At 42.7% G+C, this 21,754-nt stretch overlaps 1 protein-coding gene across 2 annotated transcripts in view; it reads left to right on the top strand.

Moving 5' to 3' along the window:
• pcxb (pyruvate carboxylase b) overlaps positions 1-21,754 on the top strand; it is a 310,653-nt gene that overhangs the window by 138,060 nt on the left and 150,839 nt on the right. For both annotated transcript variants that reach the window (XM_030431366.1, XM_030431367.1), the window contains exon 12: positions 13,623-13,805. In XM_030431366.1, coding sequence (XP_030287226.1) covers positions 13,623-13,805 — 183 coding nt within the window. The remainder of the gene's footprint in view (positions 1-13,622; positions 13,806-21,754) is intronic.

The raw sequence follows: 21,754 nt of genomic DNA, 5'->3' as shown, positions 1-21,754 counted from the left end.
CAAACCCCCAAACAGCTTGTAGTGCCGTCACAGACATCTGATTGCCACTGACTCTAATGGTTGCACTGATGTTTAAAACTGCATGAGAGAGAAGAGTTAGGTGTGTGTCTGTGTGTGTCTGTGTGTGTGTGTGTCTGTGTGTGTGCGTGTGTGTGTGTGTTTTTACATCTCCACTTAGTGTGTCACACAAAAGAGTGTTTCAGGCTAACCTTATCTAGCAGCTGCACACTTAGAGCTGTGTTTTTTCATATATTTTTTTATTTTGAAGAGGACGGGGGGCAGATATGTAAGAAGGAAATTAGAGGATGCGTAATAAGAGAATATGTGGTGGGAGGAGGGAAAGAAAAGAGAGATTTGAGAAGAGGAGGAGAGGATTTGAGCGAAGGAGATGGCAGGTGAGGAACCGAGAGGAGACGTACGGAAAAGGACGGGAGCGGAGGGGAAATGAAAGGAGGCCGAGGGAAGGAGTGGAAATGAGAGGAGAGGCGAGCAGAATACGAACGGGGGAGGAAAATTAGAGGGTGTTCTGAGGAGGAGCTGAGGCGAGGCAGAATGGGGGATAATTGATGGAAAATTCAGAGAGTGAGAAGAAGGAAGAAAATGAAAAGGAGGAAAAAACGGAGAGCAGCAGAGATCCTCTATTGCTCATTAGGGTCATTATACCTCCGTCTGGAGCACACACACACACTCACACACTCACACACACACACTCACACACACTCACACACACTTATACACACACTGAGAGGATTGAAAGGAGAAGCCAATTTAGTCGGGTATCAAAAAATGAGCCTTTTGATGAAAGCCAACGAGGGGCTGAAAGGAGGGCTTGTGTGTGTGTGTGTGTGTGTGTGTGCTGCAGTGTGTGTGTGTGTGTGTGTGTGCAGCAGTGTGTGTGTGTGTGTGTGTGTGTGTGTGTTGCCCCCTTTCGAGTATCAAAGCATTTAGTTCTTCATCATAAATATGGTTTTACAGAAACACACAAACAGATGCAAACACAGTTCGGGCCTCGGCCTGTAATTGGTGGTCTAAGGTGCCAAAAACGACAGTGATTAGGGGAATATGGAGGGCAGAGGGAACGATAAACACTCAAACTCAGGGCAAGGGAGGAAGAGAAGAGTTTAAATGAAGTAAGAATGAAGGATAAATAAAGCCAGGGAGGCCCGAGGGACTCAGACAGAGCGGGAGGAAGAGAGAGAGCGAGGTAGATAATGGTTTTTGTTAGATGATGGAAAAAAAAAGGAAAAAAGGAGCCTGTATAGAGACAGGAAATGAAGGTGAAATTGAAAGGATAGGAGGAAAATTGAAATAGAAGGAGAAGGATGGAGCACTTGTATTTTGGATAGTGGACTGCCAGACAAGCTTTGGACGAGCACATGTCAAACACTGCCACGGATGATGCAGAATCAGCAGAACGTGGCGGGGCAGGCTGACACTGCTCGAGTGTGACAGCCTGGATGTTCATATGATCATCTCACATTTTCTTGAGATAAGAGTGTCTATCATATGTATGTAGGTGTCATGGCTCAGGTTTGACATCTAGGACATGAAAACAAAGACAAAGTACAAGGTATTTATCCAAAAAATGCTGTAATATCACATTTGTGTGCAGAGCAGCTCCAGTTCAATCTGTTAATTAAACCACAGTGATTGCGGCTCTCTTGTTTCTAGCTTGTCCAAACGACATATGGAGGGTCAGAGAAGACTGGCGTTGACTTTTAATTAAAGCCGGACTAACAAGCCGTCACCGTATTGTTCACAAGTCGGAGCGGCTGAAGGTGTTTGTTACCAGGCCAGTGCAGCCATTAATTCACAGGGGGAGGTCTCCAGTAATGATTTAAAACAAAGGAGGGGAGCTGTTGGGTGGAGAGGTGTTGGGAGGGCGCTGTAATGATCCGTTACAGGCATCGCTTCTCCAATCAAGTGTAATTGGAGTTCAATATAAAAGTAGATCAATATAAGGCTCCTCTTGCTAATAGCCAATAGTGTCACTTGGGGTGAATTATCCACTAGAACAGGACTGATGATCAACAGGAAGCACGAAAGTATAAATTAGATGCACGTATCCACCTGTTTCCTCGGGAGCCTGTGGGGGCTGCCATGACAGATAACTACTTCCGCCGGCGGTTTTCTGTTTCCGGTTGCCTTGCAACTGCATGATGGCTGCTGCCGCTAAGCTAGCCCTAAACCGCTAAGCTAGCCCTAAACAACTAGCGTTAGGTCATACGTGCTAAATTGTTTTTAAAATGAGCTCAGGTACAACATGTGCCGTTGTTGTTTTTTTCAGAAATGTCTCGTGTAGAACATCAACCACTGAGACAAACTTGTCCGTGCCCTGCGTCCTACACGCCATGCTGAGGAAGGAGGAACAGAGACTAGCGCTGCTCGCGGCTTTGACACTAAAATAAATATTTGGGTTTATGAATATCTTCCACAGTATAGCTGCTGCATGACTGCATGACTTTCCTAACCCGGCAGTGTCTGAGCAGCCGCCTGTCTCCACGGCTCCACTTTCCTTCAGCATTATCCACGCTGTATGTTTAGCTTGATTGACACTCTGGCTGGGCGCTACTGCTGCCTTCAGAAATATAAACTCGCTGTGTTTCTTCAACAGTACTTTCCCTATTTTGTTACTGTACAGGTAGTTGTATGCTTCTGTGCGTTTGTAACTGCGTAATTCTCCACCGTCAACACCTTCAGAAAATATAACATAAGCATTAGCCCGACGTTAGCTACATCGCTAACGTCGGGCTAATGCCGCGCTAATGCTTCATGTCATCTGCCCACTCCGTGAGAACTGACGGGTGAGGCACTGTGAGAACTGTCCTCACGACTTATTACAACATCTGTACTGTGTATCCACCTCCGATTTTTATCCATTCTGTCGCTTTCTTTGTGTTAAAAGCCGTTTTTTAGAGCGAGCGTGACAGCTACGTTACCGTAGACACCGAGGTCAGCCAGTTCAACCGGAAGAGCATAACCGAATACCGCTATGAACCATGGGTAAACTCATGAAGTCAGGAATAAGGTGGATATAGAAAAATGTGTGCGGAAGGACCAGCTGATGGTTTTAAGGGAAATTCTCCTTCTTGAAGTTTGAGAGATGCCAGTTCTTGTAATTTTCGTAAGGGTAACAGAGTCGGTGTGATAAATTGTTGATTGTCTCAACTTCTATACTAACAGGTAACAACAGACCTCATGACGGCTGTTGATGCCTGAGTTGTTGTCAGGAAGGTCAGATTAGCTGGCAGTAAAGATTTTGCAAAACATCAAATGGAATCGCTCCTCATCTGAATTTCTGACATGTTCTCATCCATACATTGATTTCTGATTCTAACAGGAGGTTAGATCCCACATGGTCAACTTTGTCTCCCATGTATTGACTAACTCTGCAGCCAAGCAGTTGATATTGGTTGGACTTAAATCACTGACATGCAAGCAGTTTATCTCAGCCTCTGAAGACGGTCGCCTCTGTGGATCTCAGAGGATTCTGCGGGTCTCGTGTATCTGGGCCTGCTGCTGTTACACGTGAAGTCTCAATGGACACAGCAGTGAAACTAGTTCTTACTCAAGTTCTTTTCACTCGAGCAATATCTAATGCAGTCCATATTCAGTCGTGCTGAAATTTATTCCATTATTGAAGGCGAGCGTCGGGGTTTTCTTTTTACACACATTCATCAGAATTGAGCGGCGGTTTTTCAAAGCATCAGCTGTTTTGTATGTGTGCATGTTTTGAGGTGAGAGACATAAGCCTGTTAGTCATTGCCATGGCTGCCTCCATGTTATCTGCTCCCTGTGCTGCATACAAACACTTCCCTTTGTTCTCTTCGCACCCCAACAAATTTCCTTGACCCACAATTTTTTTTTTTCTCAATCCTATCCCATTGGAAGCTTGGATTTAATTTTGCCTGACAAGAAGTTGCAATTTAAAAGGGATTTCTGATATTAGAGCCAGCTCGTATTAAATGCTAATAAGTGTAATGATAATTAATGTCTGTCCCGTTAAGCTCAGAGTGTTTGCAAATGTTATAAATAAGACCGTTCTCCCAGCTGAAACGAAGTAGAGGATCAATTTTTGTAATTGAAATCGTGGTGAACATCGAGGCTCAGGGGGCTCGCGACAGCTTCCCCGGACCAGATTTAAGTCGGCACGTTGCAGTTACAAGATTCAAACATGCACCGAGTCCACCGAGACGATAGGACACCCAGTTTTCGAAGGACATCGGTAATTAAATTCAGAAGATGGCCAGATTTCATTCAGGGCTGCCCGTAAACTGTCACCAAATTCCTTGGGAGTCAACCCACTTACACATTTAGCCATGGAAGGAAAAAGTAGGAAGATGCTTCTGAGACAGTGAGTCACTAAAACTTAAAACTAGCGACGGGAGTTGTCAAGCTTGCAACAGTGTTTTTTTTTGTGTCAAATGATTCAAAGTGTTAGTGAAAGTAGGATTTCAGTTCCGTTTGTCAAAACTTTCCTCGGAAGAAAAACTGAGATCCTTTTTCATATTGGATGTGAGTGTTAGCATGTCTTATAATACTCCCCTCACAAAGCACAGACAGCATCAAGTATTCATGATGGGGGCAACTGTAGCGCTGCGCTTTTATTTTGAAGCATCAGGTTTTGTTTGTCGAAAACAATTACCGGCAAACAAACTTCATCCTCCTGCTTCTCCGCTCACCTCTCGTCTCACCTGCAGCCGCTCTCCCTGCCTCGACTTCAAACATTAACACTGCGCTTATATTCTCTTCTCCCCTTGTCTCTCTGTTATTCTGTCTCTTTTCTTTTCTTACTCTCTTTTCCTCTCTGTGCTTTGCCTCTCTGTCTGCTCCGCTCCTTCTCTAATTGGTGCACTATCAGCTGGAGTTCAGATATCGCTGTCATTTTCTGCCTTTGTGCTTCCTACAGGTCTCGCCGTTACTTCTCCATACATTAGCTTCAAGTGTGTGTCTGTGTGTGTGTGTGTGTGTGTGTGTGTGTTGTCTCCTTTGACTCCATACACAAAGAGCATAAACAAGCAGAACTGAAGGAGGAGGTGAGAGGTTAGCGAGGGGAAAGGGGAGATAAATGAGGCTTGCTGGAGGAGTCTGTAAAGTTAAATGAACTTACTGGTAAATGGTTCGAAGAGTGTCTTGGAGAGTTTTCAGTGTTATTACCAAAGCAAGCTAACTGTGAAGTATCTAGTCCCGGGTCCACTTAAAGAGCCTCTGGATTTGGGCCGTTACCATGTTACAGCTCCTGAAGAGGCTTATAGAAAGTCAGAAGTACACATGTTCAGTCCACCTGAGGACAATAATGATGATTATCTTACCTGCAAGTTATTTTTTTTCACCTTTTTTAATAACTAAGCAAAGAGCAAGGTGCGGAAACATTTAAAAACACACTTCATAATGCAGAACATAGAGCTGAGTTTGGCAAGTCATTTGTCTTCTGAACAACCTCTGATGGGTCCAGCACAAATGTGACAGGGCTGAATTGATTTTCAATTGGACGTTTCCAGACTTGAACCTTGCAGTGAAACTGAGCCTAACAGATGTATTCTGGCTCTGTGAGACTCCCAGTGAGTGAGAGCTAATATGGATCCTGATATGAATGTGGAGACTCAGAATTAAAGGACAAATGCTTATTTTAAGGGTTCATAATTTGACTTTGGGTTACTATCAGAGGGAGGCGAGGCGTTTCAGGAGCAGTGTTTTCTGCTTGGTTGTGCAGACTTTGACCTTTTTAACTTTTAAGACCTTTTACATGCAGAATAACCTATAAAACTCACCGAACGAAAGGGGGAAAAGGATAATAGCTCTACTTTAAAAACAAAGGGCAACCATTGTTATATTGACGAAAGATTAAACAAATAATACATTATCAGAATGTGTAATACGATCTGTTTTCTTTTGTTTTCCAGTGCCTTTGAACAACAAAGCAAATCAGTCACTTCAAGGCCCGCTGGTTAGGATTAATGAGCTCTTTTAGCAAAAACGGAAATAAAATATTCATAGTTGTGTTTTTGTAAGTGAATGATTACCTGAAACTAAGAATCACTGTGTTACCGTTTACTTAGTATTCACATTTTATGTCTACAAAGTGAGAATGGTCCTCGTCCAGTGAGAGTCTGTCATGTTTTAACAGCTGCAACCCAGCAGAGGGAGAATACAGCGAGGGATATTCAGTTGGTTGCAATCTTCCACTAAATCCTCCACACTAGATCTTTTAAAGCAGACCTATTATAGTTTTTTTGTTGTTTTTATTCCCCTTTCCTTCAGTGTTTGATAGGTTCTTGTTCTAGAAACGTAAAAAGGTCAAAGTCCACACCAACAGCAACTCTTCTCTCCCACAGGAAACACTGCTCCTTCAACGCCTCGTCACTAGTCTTTAATTCTGTGACTGAGTCTTTGACGTATTGTGATGTCACAAATCATTTGCGTTATTGTTATTTGCACGGCCACTCTGTTGTTGTTTTGCAGTGCTGCTTTGGCATGTGTGAGCTGACCAATCAGAGAAGACTAGGTGTTAGGGAGGGGCCTAAGACGCTGGACCACCGGACAGCATGAGGAAGTTGAATCTTCGGCACTGCAGCATGTTTTCTACTAGTAACCCAAAATAAACTTATGACCCTGAAAATGATCATAACGTGTCTCCTTTAAGCTGCACTTTAGGAGGTATATGACAGAAATTGATCAAATGATCAAATGTTTTTAATGAGAAAGGGTTTGCTCGCAGTAACAAACCCACCGAGACATCATCAAGCTCTGCATCGCCCTCCAGCTGTGCAGAGGGATTCAAGCTCCTTCCGTTTGTTGTCTTGGTTTTATGGCCAGCTCCAATCAGCGACTAGTTGGTGAACATATGGAGCTTTAATTGGCTAAAGCACTGCTAAAAGACAGTATATTCTTCAAAAGTTAGAGGAGACCAACAACCTACTAAGTGCTGTAAGTATCGACTTACTTTTGTCAGGTAGCAAAAAGCAGAACTCCAAATGAATGTTAATGTTGCTCTGCAGCGCCGGGAGTGTAAAAAGGCAAACACACAATAACAGCTTTGAAACGTGATTTGTCTGTTTTTACAGCATGAGGCCGCAGAAAGGAATCAATGAATTGACTTTTTTAAAAGTCAGCAGTCTGGCAACATGCAAAACAGGCAATTAAAGCTTTAATCATTTGAAATGAATGGGAGAAATCTGAGTATGTTTTTGTAACCTGGAAGAAATGATGAATATAGAAGCAGCTTCAGGAGTCGAGCCCTTTGGATAAATACAGTGAAACTGATTTCTTCTCTTTGCTAAAGAGAGCATTTTCTGTCTGTCCTATATAATTCACTATGGTGTGTGTGATATTTATCTCCGTGATAAATTGCAGGCACTGTGACAAATCCGGTGTGACAAATGCACACATTTATTTTTTATTTTTTTACTGCAGTTCACGGGTCTAGTTATCTCCCAATTGTTCGATAAAACCTGTTTAGTCAAGCCACTGGCAGCAATATGTGTGGACATCACAACAACACAGTTTCACTTTTCTAAAATAAATGTTGAAATATTTTTTCTTGTTTAAATGTTTTCTCACCCTAATCCCTAACACATTTGGAGAGCAACATATCGGCATGGTCAGGTGAAAAGGTGTTACTCCACATTTTGTGCTGTTGGCTTTTTTTTGTTTCCATCTCAATTTTTCACTTTCCACCACGTGCTTGGTAAGTTTACGACCTCTGAAAGCCATTCAGGAGCCGTTTTGACATTACTGAAAATGCATGGGTGTCAGTGGGGAAATTGGTTGGTTTATCTGATTTCCTGGAAAGAAAAGTGTGTTTTTCAAGATGTGAGATATTGTTCTTTGTAAGGCCACAGTAGCTGGCCGGGCAGGGAGGATTTGTAATGTGCCCATGGCAGACCAGTGCTCTTTTATAGAATGTCAGAGAAATACACCCCTGACCTGAGCTGCAGAGGGAGCGGAGGAGAGTTGAGTGATATGTCTCGAGCAGTGAGGCAAGGAAAGATTTACAATAGACTTGCAATACGCTGCGAGAAATGCAGAAAATGTAGAGCAAAATGCATGATTGGAAGTATTGCACTCGATGTCCTGAAAGGAACCCACAGGACACGAGGCTGATGGACACCAGCTTTATCATAGACGAGGGAGTAAGACAGCAGCAACACGTGAGTGTGCGTGCAGCGCAGGACAGAAGGGGTCGAAATCAGAGCATGCATGAGTCAGCGAGTCCATTTCAGCGGCTTTGTACTTAAATTATTAGCATCTCTGATTGTCCAGAGAGCGTGAGAGAGGAGACGGAGAGAGACGATGACACGAAGAGAGCAGGAGAGAAGAAAGTGTGGTTTTTCTTGTTATACAGCGCCCTGGGCTAAAAGAAGCCGACACCTCGACTTAAATAATTAACGTGATACTTGGCTCTTCATTCACTTCTGCCTGTACATCTCTTTCTTTTCACTCTGTCTTGGCAGCGGCACTGCTTGGGTTTGAGTCCCTGTTGAGCGTGTGAGATAAAGGCGCTCTAAATTTACATCTATGTGCCCTGTAGCCAAAATTAATGTATTCACAAAGGCACGTACACAGATGCACGGCACAAAAAGGCATTATCCCTCATTAGCACATTATAGACAAAAGTAAAATGCTTAAATGCATGCCTAAGTGAGCAAAAATGCTTTGTTATTGGGATTAATTGTTCTCTCTGGTGCATCAAGTGAGATTCAGTTTAGCTATGAACCCTAAGGCCGTGCAGGACAATTCAAATGGTGTGTCCGCAGGTTTCCCCCTGGAATTACATTTTCAGTGTTTTATTTGTTTTTTATCCAGTATAACGGTCTTCTTCTTAGTGCTTCCAATAACTGAGGCTCCACTGTGCCTCTTCAACTCTGACTACATATCCACTATATATGTTTGTGCAGCAAAGTGTAACGGCAAACATCCGTCTTGCTGCATGTTTGATTAGTCTCCTGACACGAGCACGACAAGATTGTTTACAGTGAGGAATTCGATTTAGAACAATATTGGCCCGTAGTTAGGGACCGTGTTTAAGGGCTTAAAATGTTTTTCAGCGTGTGTGCACATGTATTTATAGCAGCCCGCCTCATTTCTGGCCAGTGCATTTATATTCATGCAATATTTTGGCTATATTGCTTCTTTTTCTGGATTCAGTTCACTGAGACTCTGCAATCTTACTTCAGTCTTGTCTAAGGCTATGGTTTTATATAGAGCTCATCACTTCTTTCATGATGGATGCATAGAACTGAGTGTTATCCTCCACTTCACTGTCTTATTTTTATGACCTTTGTCTTGCATCACAAGCGAACTCTGTGTCCAGAGGCAGTTTACCTCAAGTTTCCTTAATTCATTCTTCTTGTATACGTTAATTTAGAGTGATCGTAGAGCAGCTTGAACAATCGGAGTAGAAAACACATCTCTCTCTCAAACCTGCTTAAAATGCCAACCAGGAAACAACACTGCAATTGCTGTTGTCACTAACCATCTGGCCGCAGGAACGCAACTACACTTGTTGATTTACAAACCTTCTGTTGTGTGTTTTTTGCTCTCACGAAAGTTTCTGTGCAGCTCTTTAAAGTCTAAATCTGACTTGCTGGCTTTACATAGTGCTGTTACATCCATAACACTAGAATGAGTGCACACCTCCTCTGAGGCCCACCAGTCCCCTATTGTACTCACTCATCGATACCAGCCACCCAAATAGTCAGATCCATGCATTATTCCCTGAGAAATTAATGAAAATGTAAAAAAAAAAACCCTATCTCACAATGTTAAAGACACTGATAAAAACAACATCCTGGATCTGTCCCTTTTATTTGGATCTGCACCAGAAGTTAACCAACCAACGAAAAAACCCATCAACCAGCAATCAACCATCAAACCCACCAACCAACAATCAACCATCAAACCCAACAACCAACAAACAAACCCAATAACCATCCATCAATCCCAACAACCAACAAATAAACCTAATAACCAACCAACAAAACATCCAACCAACAACCAACCAACCAGCAAACCCAAAAACCAACAAACAAACCCAATAACCAACCAACAAAGCATCCAACCAACCAGCAAAACCAACAAACAAACAAACAAACCCAATAACCAACCAACAAAGCATCCAACCAACCAGCAAAACCAACAAACAAACAAACAAACCCACCAACCAATCAGCAGACCCAATAATCAACCAGCAAACCCAATAACCATCCATCAATCCCAACAACCAACAAATAAACCCACCAACCAACCAGCAAAACCAACAGCCAACAAACAAAATAACCAACCAGCGGACCCATGCATTTGAAGGATTAGCATCCAATCAGTTGACACATCCCTGGTTGGCATGGACAGCTCCCAGATGGGAAACTGTGCAAGAGGCCACTGAGTGGCCTGAATGGTTATAATCATTGTACTGCTGTGGCAAGAAAACAACTAAGAGGCGTCCGTCTCGGGGAACAGAAGTGCCTTCGAGCTAGTCACTATCATTCACCTTGACCGTTTAAAACTGCAGGTTGTCAGCCAAATGCCTTGACAGCATTATTATTCATGGAATGTTGCTAAAATTAGCCTTGATGCTCTGCCAACTTATGTGGATCTATTGACTGATTAAGAGCGGCATTGACTTGAACCCCCCGGAGATGAAGCCGTTTGATTTTAAATAACAATGTGCAGCCAGCAAGCCGTCACTTAAACACAACCGTCAATTCTAACAACTGCATCGTCTTGTGTGTATGCTCTGCCTGAAGTGTAAAGGAGAAGCAAAGAGAAACTTTATATTGTAGTTTGTTCACAGTAAAGAAAGTCTTAATGAATAGAGAGGAAAAGTATACACTGTCAATATTCCCAGCAGCATTTGCACAGAGGGGAGTTAGCAAAATGGCTCAAACAACGAAATAATCTGAATAGAAATTGTTCCGATTTTGTTTTTAACATTCCTCTTTTTATCCCCTTCTGTCCAGTTATCTTCGTGTCAGTTTTCTTTAGAGCCCTCGTTCACAACATGACAAAAAAATTGCTTAATGCTGAAGTTTTACTTTTGTTCTCGTCGCTGCAGAAATAATGAGAGTTCCTGCTTTTATGGGCTTCAGTAAAACATGTCATTTCTGTCGCCCACTTTTTGTCGATCTGTTTTGGAGGAAGTCCTTCTTTTAACAGTTTTATTGTCAATGCGGTTTTCTGGTAATCGCGCAGACAATTTTCATTATTCTGAAAGTGGTGGGAAAAACAGCCCTCCTGGTGAGAACAGGGCTGCATTGAAGAAAGTGTTTTGTAGTGCTGCATGTAACCTGTCCTGCGTGAATCTCTCCTGAACATCTGTCAGTAATTGTTTGAATTAATTTGCCTTCACAAATGGCTTTCTAAACGATTAACTGTAATGGCACAACAGGAGTCTTCATATTTTCATCCCTTTCTATAGAACAAATACAAAACCTGCCTTTAAAATTTAAATCACATTTATTTTTCTGCAGCAAGTTATTCACATTCTCATCAGAACTTCAGTGTCACTTGTGAAGTGCTGATGACCAGCCACAAGCCTTTAGAATCAAACGACAGCGCTGCACTTTATCAAACCACAACATGGAAATTGGGGCCTTGAAACGGCAAACTACACAGGTGTAGAGAGGTGTAGTGTGAATGATGATTTCCTCCGCTTTAACGTCTCATACATTTACAAAATTATGCACACTCTCTTTCAACTTGGCCTCCGTTTTATGTTGAAGAAGACCACGCCATCTCCTCGGTGAAGGATATTTCTGCGATTAAGTCGTACTGTGAAATATTAAACCCCAATTGGAAAATTCGTTAATGTCCACTCACAGCAGTAATTTAGGATTCAGCTTGATGTCGAGAAGTATTGATGTGTAAATTGTACCAGCAGTTTGACATCCGCTGCTTTCCCCGCTGTTGCACTACAGTTTGGCTTAAGTACGTTTTTGTTATTTATTTATTTTTTTGCTCCTGTCACATTTTTCTCACTGTAAGCTCATTTTTCACTGCAGCACATGCAACCCAGACGTCTATAGAGACAGCATAATCAATCAAGAGAGTTGCAATGCCATACATCATGAAAAAACACACAAAAAACAGTTTCTTTGTTATATTTTCATGCTACTTACAACCTTGCTTGTCTCCTCCTCCTGCCGAGGGGTTCTCTAGCTAGAGTTCGGGTAGATTTTACAAAAGTTTCATCAGTTGACTGTTGCTCTTGGACTGTTTTTGACAGGATGAGGTTAGTGCGGAGCCGGTGGCCAACTCAGGATGTTGGAGGGACAAGGGCGAAAAGAACAAGATGGGCACCATCTGTGGTGGTCTTCATCATGTTTTATCTACCAAACGGGCACTTTCACAGCTTTTTTTCAAACATGTTTGCAGGTATCCCTATTTGAAGCTTAAGTTTCTCCTTTCCCGGTCGCAGTGTTCATCTCATGATGCATTCAAGGATCATAGGCACCACATTATAACATGGCTTTACAGCAATTTTGTTGTGGAAGGTTTGTTCACTCTGGCTGCTTTAACACGAGCCATTTGTCATTCCGTGGTGATATCGCTGCACATTTTCTCTGCCATGCTCTATAGAGGGAATTATACATTATTTTGATCATTTCCAGTCACTGGAGGGGAACAAGATTGCTTTGAAGAATGGGAACAAAATTGCTCTTGATAAAATAGCGAGTTGTAAAAGGCAAAAGGATAATGAAAAAATACCGTTGGTCGTAAATGTTGCACCTCTACATTGTCTGGAAATATTAGCGGCATACCATCAGTATGGCACAACATTGTTATAATTATCATCTCAAGCTCATCTTGCTCTTCCAGCTCTCGAGGGGCTCCATATGTTGTAGTGTTGGACAGTCCTCACTCTCCTCTTCACATCTCCTCTCCTCCCTCTCTGCTCTCTTGCCAAGTGGTTTGGAGCGATGCAGCCTTTCCGTTCCGAACTCGTCTCATGCTTGTTTTTCTCCCCCTCTCGTCTCCCGTGTTTGCTCAGCTCGTATGTCCATCTGTAGTCGCGTTCCAAGTGTGGGTTAATTTGTGCTGACGTTGTAGGCACTAACAGAGATGATGCTCTTATTCCCGTGTGTTCTACTTTATAATCCTTTAGCAGGTGCTGTGAGTAGAGAATTTGTCAGCCAAATTTAATTTGGGCAGATTTTACATTTCTGGCATTTTCACTATCATGTTTCCTTTGTTTGTTGACATTTGAAAGACGATGGTGAAAAGACGGACTGAGAACCATGTGACAAAAGTCCACGCCTGGATTTGCACCCAGCACATTGACACCTTTCAGATCAATGTGCCACTTTAAGTGTTACTGGCTTCCCTTCTTCCCTCCTGCTCAGTCGACCTGTGAAGGTGTTGCTGTCCATATTGTCGACACATTTGTTAGCATTTCTTGCAGAAAGCTAGCTGAAAAATGTCCAAAACAACAATCATCCAGTGAAAACTGTTAGATGTGCAGGGAGAGACAAAAATAGACCTAATGAGAACAGTAAATCTAAAATCGACAAATTATTCTCTGCAATTTACGTGCTTTCTCTTCAGACTTTGAGTTGGGACATGAAGTTGTAGTTCTTTCTGTTAACGTTGTTCACCTTTTGCTCCTCCGTCCTGTTTCCTCTCAGGTCTTCCGAAGCGGTGAAGGCATGGGCATCCGTCTGGACAGCGCCTCCGCCTTCCAGGGCGCTGTCATTTCACCTCACTACGACTCCCTGCTGGTCAAAGTCATCGCCAGCGGGAAGGACCTGCAGACAGCGTCCTCCAAGATGAGCCGAGCGCTGGCCGAGTTCAGAGTGCGAGGGGTCAAGGTAGGACGTTCAGCCACGTGTGCAGCCATTTCCTTCCTGTGCTTTGTTGTCACGCTGGAAAGAAGGCAGTTGTCCTAAACTCTGATTGTCTCACATGAGGAGAGCTACTTTTCCGACAGCAAAGATGTAAATGTGATGGTGCTTCTCTGTGTTGGTCTGCTGTGAATGGCTTTTGGAGCCCATCTCAAACTGTTTAAGCCAGTCCAGTCTGGTAAATGGTGTGATGCAGTTAAAACTGAGAGGGTTGTTGAAGGCCTCTGTGTACCGAATCAGTTGCAGAGTACACCAGGTTCACAGTGAAGTGGCGCTCCGGCGTTCTCGAACACTGACTTCATCTCTGTGCCACCATTCGGGTTGATTACATGCTCTAAATAACCCCGTTACTTGTTAGGTGTCTGAAGCAGCCAGATCCTTCTGTGCAAAAAGATGGAGACCTTGGAAAAAAACATTCTCAGCAGGTGCAAAGGTTTGTTAACAGGCAGCAGCGGTGTCAGCAAGCGGCGGTGTTAACAGACTGAGAAGGTGATTAAAAATAATGAGCTACACGACTTATTCATGTAGCAGGCGCATCAGCAAATTATGTCATGATCTGCATTCCTTTCAGTAAATGTGTCATGTTTTGTCTCTTAAATGGCTTATTTAATGAGTTTAAGTGTTTATTTATACCAATAATATTTACCCAAAGTCAGAGGAAGCTGCCTGGGGTCAGCGCTGCACAGAGATCCCACTTGGTTTCTTTGGTATTGTCTGCTTTTAGTTTGGTAACGCCTTGTAAACATGATAATGATGTGGCACACAGTGTGGAATCAGCATGACTGTCAGCATAATGAAAGTCACAGAGCGACTAACCTCTGCAGGAGAAGTCCAGTCGGCTGACATTTTGTTCAAAGCCAGTTAATTGTTGAGTTGTTGAGGAAGAAGTGGAGAGAACGCTGACATGGTTATCATTTTGATTCCAGCTGTCTTCCACTTCACACACACATCATGTGCACTTTGGGATCTTTTAAATTTCACACTGCAATGAAAAACGAACAATCTGCCATCAGGCGGGCCTCTTTCTGCCTGCCACTGAGGTGAGAGGTGTGATGAGCTATTAATAAAGCTGCACCTCCACGTTGCATTGAGCAGCCAAGGTCTCGGATGTCTCTGCTAGTGTGTGAAGTTGAACAAGTTTTACTATTTTTTACTACTCTGGTAAGCTGAAAAACCATTTAAATGAACTGAAGAGACACATGCCAGTCTCAGTGAAGTCTAATTCAAAGCTGAAGTGCCATTAATGACTTGTTATTTTCTTTGTAAGCGAGTTAAAGAAATACGCTTTAAAAAAAAAGATCAGCTTTGCCGTGGTAATGAAGATAACTGGTTGTGTGAATTTATTGAATATAAACACTCACTGACTGCTTTAGTTGCACGTCGACAGTCGAGTGGGATCTAACACAGTGCCTTTACAGAGATAACAGTGCTGACTTGTGATTGACACTCACAGAGAGTTGTTCATTGAGACTCATTATGCTTTTTAAATGTTTTCCCCTCACCTTCAGTGTTTTATATGTTCTTGTGCATGTAAAAGAAGTTGAAAGTTAAAAAGTCAAAAGCAGAAGCTCCTCTCTTCCACAGCTATGACTCTGTCATCACACTGACCTTGTAAAAGTAGAGTTGTTGTATAACACTGCACATGTATGTATGAAGTACCTGGTGACTGTTTTATATATTAGACCAGTTTGTTTTGGACGTGGACGTCTTACTGTTTGCTCAGCTGTCCTTCACTCAGGGTTTCCTGCCTGTAAGCAGATGAAAACAGGGAACATGAGAATAAAGGAGAGTCGCTGAAGCCACTGGATCCAAAAATCCTATCATCTCAGTCGTAGCACTTCCTCAGTCTGTTTTGAATTAGTCATGATGAGGTGAAATTGCGAGTCAAATTGGTCTTCTCATCTCTAATTTCTCATTTAACTCGGAGTGCACTTTACAAACTGTCAGCACAGATTTTGAAAGATTAATTTTCCCGTCTTGATGGAGTGAGAAAAGTGTTTGATGTTAGCGGAGGCTTGAGGGGCTTGTGGACGCTGTCCTCTGTCCTCGCCGCTGTGGATCTGAGTAAACACACTGTGGGAAGTCGACCTCATGTTCCTCTCCTGCAGCAGCTACAACAGAAATCAATCTGTATGACGACCGGACATATTCGGTGGAAAAACAAAAATTCTTTTCATTTTTGGCAAGGACGAAATTGCACATTAGGACAAGCAGCCACACTGTTGGCAGCCTTGGTGAGTGTGCTGATCAGACTTGAAGTGGAGCGCTCCCATCTATCTTAAAAAAAGCTTTACCGCGTTAACATACAGTGGAGAACAGTACATTGATGGACAGATGAAAAGCTTTGTACGTTACGAGGTCTTGAATTAACATGCTTCTTTTGAGGCCGCTGATGACGAACGGAAACCATGGCAGCTTTTTTCAAAGACATGCAATTTTCCACTGAGTTTGAAGTCAGATAAGTGGCTCTAATGTCCCAGGGTTGAAGATGAAATCTAAGTATTGTGACCTTCTCAGTAAATTGTCTTGCAGTCAGTGACACCTCATGAAAAGCACTCTTTTGTGCACATTGACGTAGATGCCACGCTTCACTTTCCTTGTCACAGATTCAGACGCCATTGATCGTTTCCATACTGTTTCTAGTTATTGGAGACCACAGAATTATCCTCATGCAGTGTCCTTGCAAAGAATATTAAAGCCCCATTCCATTCATACCTCTGAGATGAATCCTCAGCTGGTAAACAAACTTTTTTATCCATCCTCCTGTTTTTACGATTTTGCATGAAAGCCTCCACTGCCAGCTTGAAAGCACACATTATGTATGATGACACACATTTACAGCCCAGGTTTTCTATCTTTCCCGCTATTTAGCTGCACCACCTGGCAGCACAAGTTTAAATGTGTCACTGATTAGCTTTCTACAGTGAAAACCAGATGGGCTTTGGTTCCTGACAACCTGGATGCGTACTATAGAATATGACTTATGAAAATGTTTCCCCCCGCTGTAGATGTTTGGTTTTCTGCTGCTATCAAAAAAGTTTGGGCTGGAATAGTTTAAGCTGTGATGTCAGTTTGTCACCCTGAGTCATTCCTCAATTCCCAGAATGTTTCCTGAAGGCTAATTAACTTTATTTAGCTGATATCTTGTGGATGAATACGCACACATACGTCTCGACTAAGTCTTGAGGATCCAGTGCTTCTCAAAGGTGAAAAATGAAAATCTTGTTTACACCAAGGATTATGGTTCATTGTGCTCCTGTTTTTTTTTGGAGGCACAGCCTTGGTGGGTCTTGCTGTGTTGGACAGTCACCAGTAAGAAGCCAGAGAGCTGGAAACCAGTCCAAGACGTATTAATGCTTTGATCTGCTCAGAGAGATACGACGCTGAAGGCTGACCTGCTCAGAACTCCAGGCTTTTTCTGGATCTGAGATGCACCAAACTCGGCTTTTCAGATTATTTTATGGTGGCTCCTATAATCATGTCAGTCCCTCAGCACCTTTTAGTGTATATAACCTTTACATTTAAGCGCAAAAAGCCTGAACGCCCCAACTGAAGCTTGAGTTACTTGGTTGACACTTGACAACATGCTGCTTTCCTCAGTTGTGTGGAATTATGTTTGACATTTCAGAAAGCTGTTTATCGCCTTCTTCTGTGTGTGGTGTGTGTGTGTCTATAAGCATTTTTGTGGGTGTATTTGCACAAGGGATGAGCCATGTGTGTTGAGCAGTAAAATGTCACGCATGCAGTTGCAAAAAGAGAAAGAGGAGGAGGAGGAGCAGGAGAGACTGATGGACAGGAAAGTGACAGGACATGAGGCACGAGGGTAAAGAAAGATGGATGGAGGAGCGGAGGGAAAACAGCAAAAGGGCAATCAAGATGGCCGGTGTGTAACAGAAAACGACATGTGCTACGGTCCATAGAGGCCGGTACACCTGTGGCTGTCGTGTTTGTGTCTGCAGTGCATGATTACAGTGAGGAGAAGTTTAGGAGAACACAAACACATCAGAGTGATGAGAAAATAAAACATGACTGGCATACAAGATCTGATGATCCAGTGTCTGTTTGAGTCTCTGTTATATAGACAATATAGCATCCATTCCATCAGTGCAAACTCTCATACCATTACACATAGTCTAATCTAAGTTATCATATGTAAATAATGCTCCACACACTGATGAGACCCCCTGAGACCTCTAAAACCCAAGTGCCCCTCTACAGGAGGATGGCTGTCATATTCCACAACACACCATTTAATCATGCACACCCATTAAATGGGAAGAAGCTCAGCTAAAGTCACACCACAACCATTTTTACCAATAAAAAGTTATTCCAACGCCGAGTTACTGAAGAAAAAGCCACAAAAATGGTGCACGCCAACAAAACTGACGCTGACTCTACAGACTCAACTCCAGGAATAGTTTTTAAATGGAGATAATTTCTAGAGTGAAATGTAAGAAAAATTTAAGTGTGCGAGAGGCCAAACAGACTGCTCATCAGGAATACCTTACCATCTGCCATCTCTTACCGTTAGCATGCACAGCTAGCTTACTGCCTATAATAGCAACCGAGCATCATTCTGAAAGATTTAGCTGGAGACTTTTAGCAGAATATCCTGCAAGTAGCCGTCAAGTATGTTTGAGACATCTAACAGGGATCAGCTGGAAACAAACTACAAACTGTATTCGTTAACCACCTCTTGGCGCTAACATTAGCTCAAGTAACTGGCGAGCTGGAGCTGCTAACAATAGTTGTCATTTCAAACAAATGGCTAGAAATTATAAAGCTGCTTTTGTCGACGTTGTTTCATCTTGGCAAACGTCGTTCTTAATCACGCACAGGTGGACTTCTGTCTTCTCTCTGAATTATACACCCACTAAATTGTCCAAGTGAGTCATGTCAATGCAAGTGCAGGAGCATCTGTCCTGTGCAAATTGCTCATCACACAGGCTGATGGTTTCTCAGGTGAAACTAAGCAATGACTGAATATCTAATGAGCTGTGGAACAAATGCATACGCTGCAGGACATCAGATGGGTCTGCACACGTCCCTGCTGATACCTCTCACAAGAAAAGCTCGAGAATGAAACATAAAACCTTCTCCTCATGGCACAACCACACCCAACATTCTGTCCAGTTTGGTGAGACTTCAACAAATCTGGTGTGTGTGTGTGTGTGTGTGTGTGTGTGTGTGTGTGTGTATGTGAGTCAGTGCAAAGTGAAACTCTCTCCTGGTTTGTTCCTTTAGAAGTGGTTTTTGTGACACCTGAGGCTTTGCTTTAGGTGGTGAAGTTTAATCGCTGTTCATCTTTACATCTAAGAGTTTGAGGTGACCTTAGGTCGTCGCACACACCTGTGTGTGTGTGTGTGTGTGTGTGTGTGTGTGTGTGTGTGTGTGTGTGTTGGTGATGATACCCATCTTCAGAGGCTCTTTGAAGCATCCTTGTCAAGTTTCGCTTCGTTAAAGCCGACCAGATCACAGACTAGTTCACATCTTAACATGGTGGCAATCCTAATGTCACTTCTCTTCCTCGCAGTGAGAACGTAAGATATAACTTTTTTTAAATGTATCCTTTAAAAGATATTTTATTGAGTTCAGTCAGTCTTTTTGAAGGATATGGGTTTAGTGGTGTGGTTGTAGATCGGCTCCTTTTGTAGATATAACCGCCTCGTTCAAAGACACTACGATTGTTGTTTTCAGGTGATTAAACACTAATGAAAACATTATTAAAGTATTTCTGATTCTGAGTCCTACACACTGGACCTGATGGAGGGAAGCGTTCCCTCTGTACTGTCACACTGCCACATTGTTAATGGATAGAATCTACATCTTACCATCAAATAATCTTTTTAATTTGTTATTGTTTACTCCTCTGGGCATTTATTTCTCTGCTCCTGTTTTTTTTCCCCAGTTTGATTTATTTTTCACAAATGAGTTTTGTATTAATATCGCATGAATAAAACTGGCAAAATATGCATCCAGCTAGAAACCTGCATATAAAGAAGTGAGCGTGCTGCAGCGCTCCGGTGAATTCAGACGACTGCGCTGCTCAGTTATCTGTGGAGGTGATTCTGGTGTTTCCTCTGGTTGAAGGTGAGATGTGAGGACAGCAGTGGTCCATCGTGAGCTGGAGTCTCAGGTGTGTCTGTGTTTGTTAACCTGCATCAGTGTGGACTGGTGTTGGCCTCCTCTGTATCCCACTGCCTGTACTGTCATGTCCAACTCTCTCATCATAGCGTGTCTCTTTTCGTTTTCCGCCTCTACCTGCCAAGTGAATGTGTGTTTTCCCTCCTCTGTCATGCTCCTCCACCTCTCTCCTGGTTTGACCTCTGTCTCCCTTCATGAGCAATGTTTTCTTCTAGTTCTCTCATTTTCAGATCCCTCAGCCTGCTGTTGACGCTTCACCGGCTTGGTTTGCATGTGTTTTCTCATGTTCTGCCTTTTTTTTTTTTAAATCTTGATGTCTGAAAGTGACAAACACCAGTTTAATCTGAGCACCGACGGTTGATGTGTTAAAGTAAATACCATCAGTTGTGAAGCACTAATTAGTCAGTGGTTTGCACAAACTGAATGAATCACAGCGTGTGTTATTTTTCTCGTATATTCTCCTGGTAATGGTGACAGTGTTGTCCTTTGTGCCGAGTGGTAAACATCTAACTAATTCATCACCGAGCCAAAGGTCACAGCACCGCAAATAGCTTGTCAAGGTTATCGCAGGCAACATCTACACGGGCCTGAAGAGCACGGAAGCACTTCAGACTGCACTTTACATCCGCGTCCTCGCAGAAATGAATGGAAAGCACTGAAGAGAAGCCAGTTAGCTGGAGTTGGCCTCCCCTGATCTCTGCATCGTGTTCCAAGGCGGGAGCAGCAAGAAGTGCTGATCCAGGATCATTCACTGAGCATTTGCAAAGAGGAGAGCAGAGACAGGAAATCCATCTCATCTCTGACTTATCAGTGGGAGAATAAGAGGTTTAGACACACTCTGACAACACACACACACTCGCAGTCACACTTTCTGTCACACACATACACACGAAATGGCACATTAATATGTGTCTCAAGGGGCTGGGTTATCTATCTCTTCATTTCACACCTCTAAACAACCACTTGCACGGTACTTAATCACACGAACAGCCTTGTAATTATCGGTGTGTGTGTGTGTGTATGTGTGTAGCTTTTGTGTGCTTACTGAAGTCCTGGAAAAGCCTTATTCCAGGAAATTAAATAAAAGATCAAGAACATGCCAATTTAATTAGCAACAGTAAGAAAGCCCGGATCACAGAAGGTTTGGGTCACTGATGGAGGGAAGAACCAGAGGCGAAGTGATGATGACACCAGGGTAAATGGTGTACAGTAGAAAAGGAGAACAAGGATACGAGAGCAGCTGGGTAGAAAAATCCTTGACTCTGATGGAAAATAAAAAGGAGGAGAAGAAAAACAGATGACAGCAGACTTGTTTACCACTTGTTTAGTGGCTGACGCCTACAAACAGTGAGAAGACCAACAAAGGCTGATGTAAATGTCTTGATTTAAGGCCTTAAAGGCATTAACATTTCAGACAAACTCCAGAGAGAGATATTAGCTTTTTGTCCTGCGGGACAGGTTTATGCTTTATGCAATGCTCGACTACTCTTCGATTAACACTAAATGGATGTGCTGTTGTACAAAATGACAAAGTGTCTTTCTTTGTCCTGTTTTCTTGTTGCCATCCAGCAGTAAACACTTGGAAAAAAGGCACATTTATTTCTTTTGTGTGAGTCGGAACGTGTCCTTGTATAAATGCCGTCATGTTCAGCACATGTGTGGACAAGGTTAAAGAAATGTCTTACAGTTTAATCCACTGTGTAAGTCTTTCCTTTACTTTTTCATCATAAACAACAGCTGCAAACGCACCACAGACTGCAGAGGAGGGTTTT

Source organism: Sparus aurata, chromosome 10 (assembly GCF_900880675.1).
Source record: "Sparus aurata chromosome 10, fSpaAur1.1, whole genome shotgun sequence".
In the NCBI taxonomy this organism is placed as follows: domain Eukaryota; kingdom Metazoa; phylum Chordata; class Actinopteri; order Spariformes; family Sparidae; genus Sparus; species Sparus aurata.
The sequence above is the reverse complement of the archived record's forward strand: the minus strand, read 5'-3'. Positions and strand labels throughout refer to the sequence as shown.